We start from the raw sequence: 8,168 nt of genomic DNA on the forward strand, positions 1-8,168 counted from the left end.
TTTAAACCATTCTTTCAATAGCATTTCATTGTGAATAAATACAGAAGTAATGTAAAATGTTTTCAGCTACAATGGTCAAGAAGTCAGGAAGCAACCAAGAGGAAGTCTTGCCAGTGCCAAGTCTGGCTAGAGCGCTGAAAATTACAGCGTAAAAGGTGCCATAACCCAGGTGCACAGGACTGAGAGAAACATAGCCTTCTACTTTGGGAAGAATGAAGACTGACACTCTTTCAAGAATGAAAAACTTGATTACTTGTCTTTTTTGTTTCACCAGCCTTTCTACTGACTACACAGGTCTTGGGATGCTGTGATTTCTTTCTGTAGCTGAACCAACAAATTCTTAATAGCAGCTGTGCTTTGCTGCATTAAAATCCTGGTGCCATCATGGCAAGCTTTCTGTCCACAGCTACAGGAAAAAAAAAAAAAGTGAAGTTTTGAAAGATGAACATTTCTACACTGAGAGAGCCAGAGACAAGCAGAATTACACCTCAGGGACAGTGAGTATTTGCTGCTTGTTGTAACTGAAGGACACAAAATGAAACTAGATGTTATCCAGCTTGTTTACAACAGCTATTCATTTCCAAGGGCTTCCCCTTTTTTCTCACAGCATCCCAGCAGTCCTCTATCTGAGTCCAAAGATGAATAAGCTCTATACTGCTCAGCACTTTCTCTGTTGTTTCTTACATGATTTTAAATTAGTTTATTGATAATACGTTCCCTTTGGGGTCCCATACAGTGCTGCCAAAATGGGCATTTGGCACATTTTCACATCAGAGGATTGAAAAACATAGTAATTTCTGTGTTAGGGCTAGAGCCAGCTCCCCATAGGAGGAAGACAGACCTCGCGCAGACGTGCAGGAGAAAGGGCCGAAGTCCCCAGGGATGCCTGTGCTCTCCTTTGCAGCAGGCCTCCGTGCACAGACTGCGGGCTCTGGCTGGGGGGAAGACAGAACGTACTTCCGAATGCATTGCCATGCCATTCAGGAAGTTCAATCCTTTGTTGTCTGGACACTTGTTAAGACGAGTTTATTTTCTTTAAATCTTGAAATAACGAGACTATTTTCTTCAAATCTTGAAATAACACCTCCTTTCTCCAGCAGCCTATACACTCCTGCTGCACTGCTATATTCACTAGACTTGTATTCCCTTTGTTTTATCTCTGCAATGATTCAGTTCATACCTGCTACAGCAAGGTTCCTCCTTGGGATGCGTTTGTTTTAGCACTGTATTCTGCATATACAGCACACCAATATGATTCACTTCTAAGACTCTCAATGCTTTTTTCAGTGCTCTTTTAGAGTCCAATTGATACCGTATGAATTAAAAATTGCTGGAAAAGTAGTAAAAGAAATAGTGAACATCACCATACCAGGACAAAGAATCAAGTTAAAGAAAGGGTAGGTGTTCACTTAAATCACTGACAAGCCTTAAGAATTAGATGAGCCATTTTAGATTTCTAAATGTAAGGGCAGTAGTTGTGATTTGTCATTTTGACCCAATAATTTTATTTAATCATGCTTTATATTTTAAAGGATTGAGATGTTAAAGACTCCAGGCAATAGGGTCTGCTACTAACTAAAATTAGAGGGTATCTCAGAAAATGGAAAAGGATTATACAGCCAATAATGTAACATTTACTCCAAGTATAAGGTGGATGTTTCTGAGATTTGTTAGGGGGTTTCCTTCCCCAAAGTCTGTTGACATCTGAACTGTCAGGTAATAAAATAATCCCCCACGTGAGTACAGAGGTTAAGAAAATGAAAATAAGTAAAGTCATTTCGGGAACAGAGGAAACTTCCCCCACTGTTTAATTTTTGTACCAGATTAGGAAGCTGAGGATAATTCATAGAAAAGAATTGTAGTGCCATACAAATCACACATTTCTTAACCAGATGACATAACATTACAGATCCAAGTCTTAGCTTACAGAGTGGGACTGCTGTCAAGACAGGAGGTTGAAAAATTAAACGCAAAGATTGCTGAAGAAATGTTATTTTCTTGCAACACCCCAGATCCATTAAGTGCTACACATGAATCTGAGCAAAGCAAACTGGCAAAAAACAGGTTATATCAAACTCTAAGTAAGGAGTTCAGTGAAACACTCCTACTTTGAGCAAAAAGCTCAGTATCATCAGCCACAATTTTAAAGTCTTTTTTTTTTATAAAACAACTTTATAAAGTCTTCTCTCTTCTTCTGCACCCCCCAAAGGTTATGTCATTGTGCACAATACACACACAAGAAGGCAGGGATGTGTTTCCTGGCTTTTTGAGGCAGGCAGTGTTTTTGGGCAATGTTCTCTGGGAGGTGGGCAAGGCAGCAGCAAGGAAGGATAAAGTCTCCTCCATGCTACAGTAACCTGTTTCCCTTTTCTGTCCCCAAACCCATCACTAACAACTCCTCTGCTCCACAGGTACCAAACAGATTTTCCTTTCAGAGATGGCCTGATTATTCATAAACTGCAAGCAATGGTGCTCAATTTATATTTAGCTTTGAAGGTTTGAGTTTCTATTTCAGATCTATGAAAGGCTTGTACATCTGAAAGCCAGTTTAACTTTTCCTGTTGTACTACCTGATTTAACAAAAGATACAACTTTTACCAGCAGTCTTTATCTTGCCAATGGAGCGGTGTGTTATTTTCCATTTATATTCTTTATAAATCTTTATGAGGCTTTATAATATAAAAAGGAAAAACAGAGATGATGCTGGAAAAAGAGCTGCTCTATATCCTGCCACATTCTTCTTTGTCTCCTTTAGAGATAAGTTTACAAAAGTTAGAAGAGGTATAAATATCAGGTAAGAGAAGCTTCTACCTTTCAGTGAACTTAGCTGTATAGTGACCAACACAACAGATAGAAGAAATGTTACTAGCCTTGCACTGGAGACAGCTCAGTTCAGGCACACTAGTAAGGCACTGTCCTGCAGGCATCAGAGTTGCGATCTGAGAGTAGAATTTGCCTTCTCATATCCAGTATCACCTCGGTGTGTCACAGCTGTGCCCAGCTCCCCCATCCCAGCAGTAAAATGAAATAAAGCAGCACAGCAGACAACTTGCCTATAAGCTTTTCTGGCAGAAAAAGTATATTTGCACTCAGAGACTTTCTTCACAATGGCCTCTCAGCCCTCCTAAATGTGAAAGTAAAGAGCTCTAGGTTGTCTTGCCAGATCTGTGACTCTCCCAATGATCCTGTTTCACTTTCTGTAGGAGTAACATTTAGACAAAAAACATCTACGTACTTAAAGTCTGAAACAAACTACCGCAACCTTTTGAGCAAGTAAAAGGGCTAGCCACAAATCAAAACTGCTGAAAATTCTCCAAAATTTCACCCACATTCAGACTTCATCCTACTAATATTTCAAGCAATATAAGTCCGGATACTGACATACTGTAGTTTCCAATATCTAGAAAAGGTAAGATAAGAGGAATTTACCATGGTAAAAGCAATGCATTCAAGAGTCGAGTTAAAACTGACCTTAGGAAACTGGACAGTTCCTGTTCTTTCACTCTGGATTCAGTACCAAAACCGAGGAGAGCTGCTATCACTGCCCAGAGGTTACAGAAAGTGACACCAGAAATGAGGAAATGAGCCAGACCAGTCACTGCAGAAAAGCTGAAGGCTCAGGGGAATTCCAAAGAGGAAAATGAAGAGGCATCTACCTTCTAGCAACCCCTGTATAAGCATTGTTACCTTTACCAGTCACTCGTCACCACTAAGACCTTTCATTCATCACTAGTTAGGAACAGATTGATTTATTCAGTTAGAAACTGAATGAGAGCCAGCAGCAGCAATTTCTGGTGCTCCCCAGAATTCTTCCTCTCCTTTTTCATTCCAGTTCAAATCTGTCCCAAAGGCATGCTGTTAAACAGTCCAATAGTAAGAATAAAGCAAACAGCATGCAGACACTCTTACCTTGCAGTTCCATTTGGTGTAACAGAAGTGAAAGTATTTCTTTCACATGTTCACAGACTCTACCAATACAAAATTAGGCTGGTATCTTGTGCAAGTGTCTCTTGCCATTGGCCCAAAATGACAAGTAGGATGGTCTACAAAACAGGAGCTCGTAAATCTTGTCTGGCTTACAGAGGATGTTCAGGGTTTGCTTCTAGCAGCATCTGACAGAACATTTATTCATCTAATCATCCCTTACCCTGCCAGTGCCTACCTGGTGTAAGCCAAACAACCTTTTGAAAAACAACTTAATTAATGAGTATTCCTATCATGAGCCACACAGAAGCAACTGTAGGTATCTCCAAGTTTATTTGCCTATTTTTCTATTTTTTATCATGCATAGACCTACACAAATTAGAAATTAAATATGAAAAAGAACATATTCTCAAGTGAGCAAATACTTTTTGTACTATTATTCCACTGTCTGTAATTTATAACAAAAGTTCCACCAGTCTGAAGGGGAAAGGAAGGAAGTGGGATTTGATGAAGTCAACAACAGCCAGGACTTGCTGCTTCATTAAGGCAAGTTTTTAATCATCTGCTCAGTAACAAATGGCTTCTGCACAAAGCAGCAGGTCCCATAAGAAAAGCAGCTGCTGACCTCTGTAAGCCTTTTCCTCTTCCAGAGGAGATCCACTCCCACCACGCTCCATGGGAACATGCTCACTGAAAAGATATAAAGCTGTTTCCTTCCTGGGAGTGGCTGATCTCTTCCCAGTATTTAGAGATATGGGCCCACCTCTGATGCAGAACACCATCCTCTTCGGGCTCTCTAACCTGAAGCTAGGCAGCTGTGTTCTTGAAATTCTTCTATGCACATTAGGAGAAGCAGCAACACATCAGTACAACAGCATTCAGAGCAGAAAATAATGAAAGGCTGTACAAATACAGATTCTGTACTTTAGTGTTCTGTTTTGATAGGAGACAAAAATACAATCATCATGTGAGAAATCCCTACAAAATTTAACAGGGTTATTTGTTAGCCCTATTCTAATGTGCATCACTACCCCACAAGTTATAAGCTTCTTCACCAGCTCTGCAGCCAATTTCTTTAACAGCTTCTGAGGCTGTAATCCCATGAGATGACCTATAGACTTCAAGAATGAAAGTTTGGGGAACAAAAGAGTTCAGTTGTTCACTGTGATTCCAGTTCTTAACTGCAGCAAATACTGGTTGCCTGCTTTTTGTACAATACCCATGGCTGCTTAGAAATAGCAGAAAGGAATTGCTGGAGCAAATCATAGCACTGGTTCACCTAGTGGACTAGCCTATAAAGATGGTCTTATAGGCAGAGTGGAAAAGCAGACTGGAAAACAAGAGGCTGTGAGACAGCTGAGAACTGCCTAAGGGTCTCAGGTGACCATCAGCTTCTTTGCTTCAATGTTTGCTGATACGCTGCCCTACTGTAAAAGGAGGGAACAGAACATACTGATTAATACTGAAAGCACTGCAAAACAGATGTCAATAGTGCGCTTAGAAAGAGGGGGAAAGCTGGGACGTTTTTATCCAGGAATTGTAAAGATCTGTTTTGCGGTAGAAGAAATAGTTGCAAATCTATTAAGTAGTTAATGAGGAACTTGCTGATATCAATCTGTTCCTGATCTGAATTTTCATTTCAAGGCTTTTTCAGAGTGAAACAATGATTGAACATAAGGCTGGAAAATTAACAAATTTTGAAAAGAAAGTCAGAAAATAATTTGCTACAAAGGAAGCTGAAGTCTCTAATACAATGAGTCATTTCCTGGTGAATTAATGTCACCACTTTTTTTAAGCCCATCTCTACTACAAAATCTAGAGAACAGTAACAATGGTTGAACAGGTGATGGATGAAAACTAAGGCTTCTTCTGATGCACTTCAGCTTCCTTCTGTCATGTCTCAAATAAATGCAGGCATTGTGACAGAGATAGAGAGGAAGTCCTGACAGGATCAAGATTTTTGAATGGAGATATTAGGTGCTACCATTATAAAAATGAGAAGGAGCAGATGTCTTTTTAAGCACTCGAGGGATTTAATTAAAAGTAGAAACAAGACTATATATACTCCGCACATGAGTGACACTAGGCCACTTGCTATGATATTCTACATTTAAAATATGAATACTTGGCATTAATTTGAATGTAATAACAGAGCTAAAATCTTCCAGGTCAGTATTTTGCCCAGTCATGAACTATCTTTTTTTTTTTTTCCCCAGGATTTCCTCTGGTATTTTCATCCCTGCCTTGAGAAGTGATGATACAGTGTTTTAGGAGAGGAAAAAATTTATAACCCTTACTACATTGCAGCCCAAGGTCTTTCCATCAGTTTTACAGGACTACCCCAATATTCTGTCTACTAAGTATTCTTTTATTCTCCTTCTACAGTTGCTTGGTTTTGTAAAAGTAATTCTGAATGGTATAATTTAAGCTGGGGTTCTGTTGTTTTACACAGGATGGACAATGTTCAGATTGCTCCAGAGCTATGCCTGTTCTCCAACATATACCATAATCCTCTGGTGGGACAGACTAAAAAGTGAGTTAACTACCTCAGAATTATAAGACGTTTGCATTTTTAGCTCTCCTGTTGCCCACTAAAAGTCTCGAAACTCTTGAATCCAGCCTCCTAAATTATTAAGTACTTTCCCTCCTTAAATCTGTGCAGTCTCTTGTAGACAGTGCAATTTTGTTGCTTCTATTCATCTGGAATTTAAAGTAGAGAGCATTCCTCCCACATATGATTGAAAAAGAGTCTTCCCTACGTGAGTTGTCAGCATGTGTCATGAACAAATGCTACTCAGACTATCAACAGTTGGTATGTCAGTTGAGAAAAGCTGACCTTATCATGGTCTCTTTAATCTACTTTGCATTTCTGGTTCTGCAAAAGTTGGCAAATAACAGTTTTATTATGGCCTGACTATGAAAATGGGTATATGGTAGCTACCCTGAAGGGGTGGATCCTTTTTTAGCTGCTCTTGCATTACATTCTTCTCTTTTCTCATCCCCATCTGCTCTCCACTGATGTACTTTGCACTATGCCACAATGCAATCTCAAAATGCAATAAACAAAAGTAAATATTTAACAAAGCAAAAAAGAAAAAAAAAATGATTTACCAGAAATGTAATTGCTTCCTGTTGGCTCGTTATCTGTCATGCTTTGAGGCTTACTGCCATAGAGGTTTAAACAAGGAGGAACCAAAGTTTTGAAGTACAGGTCCCACTTTTCCACAAATGTCAAAGATATCTTCCTTGCAAGGTCCTCTGTCTTTTTCATGGAGCAAGGCTTGATGGTACTCCTTGGATATCACATCTTCTTTCAGCATGAGGTTAAGCAATGTGTGGTCATCAGAAGTTGTAGCAGTTGAAAGAATCTTCCTTACTCTAGGCAGGATCTCCTTAAAGGGATTCATACCTGCATCTGAAGATGTTTAAAGGAGGTCTGAGCAAAATCTGAACTGTTTCAATAAAATAAAATAAAAAAATGCTCCCAGTATCAAAAAGACAAAGTGAAAAAAAAAAAAGTTAAGAGACTTTGGCCTGTAATAGCAGAGATATTTCCTCATTTGATTAAGCCTTTAAATAACATTTCCAACAACAAGTAACTTCTCGATAAAATGACACAACAGTACAATTCTTCCAAGCATTTACAAAACATAATTTTCCAATCAGCAACATGGTCACCTGAAAAAATATTAAAAAAATATATTTACCCCATTAAAGAAGGATTGCTATAGGTGGATCTTTGTCTCCTGGCCTGGCAATGTCATTGCTGAATCAGAACAGCACCAAAAGCTTCAGCACAAAACACATTCTCTGCAGGAGGGATAGGTTTAAAACTTGGAGACTCCAATTTAAGATTAGAGATTAGGTTGTGAATAAATTCTCCTTTCATGAAAGCCAAATGGACTAGAATCAGGGTAAAAACTCTGGGGTAAAAAATGATCCCAAATCTGGTTCTGGTTTCTGTCATATCTGAATTTAATAGGAAGAAAAATAAATAGAAAACAAGTTGGGCATGACTTCTATATATTCTTATTCAAAGTTAACATACTTCTGTTCCAAGGGGCAGACCCTTGTGGTGCAACACCTGCACTTGAGCCCCTGGGTACTCAGCACAATTTTCCCCCTGGGCCATAGGCCAACCAAGATGAATAGGAAAGACAGTGGACAAGAGCAGTTCAGGCACACCTTTAACGTACCTGATTCCGATCTCCCCTGTCACATGGAAACTGACTGTGTGCCAAATC

General features: G+C 39.2%; 1 protein-coding gene across 1 annotated transcript in view; it reads right to left on the minus strand.

The window, feature by feature from the left end:
• CIITA (class II major histocompatibility complex transactivator) overlaps positions 1 to 7,331 on the minus strand; it is a 35,663-nt gene extending 28,332 nt beyond the window's left edge. Inside the window, 2 exon segments of the mRNA XM_042798774.1 lie at positions 7,036 to 7,184; positions 7,186 to 7,331. Of these exon segments, the coding sequence (XP_042654708.1) occupies positions 7,036 to 7,184; positions 7,186 to 7,331 (295 nt within the window).
• Positions 7,332 to 8,168: the final 837 nt, after the last annotated feature.

The sequence above is a fragment of the Tyto alba genome, unplaced genomic scaffold (genome assembly GCF_018691265.1).
Source record: "Tyto alba isolate M040663 unplaced genomic scaffold, T.alba_DEE_v4.0 Super-Scaffold_28, whole genome shotgun sequence".
In the NCBI taxonomy this organism is placed as follows: Eukaryota; Metazoa; Chordata; class Aves; order Strigiformes; family Tytonidae; genus Tyto; species Tyto alba.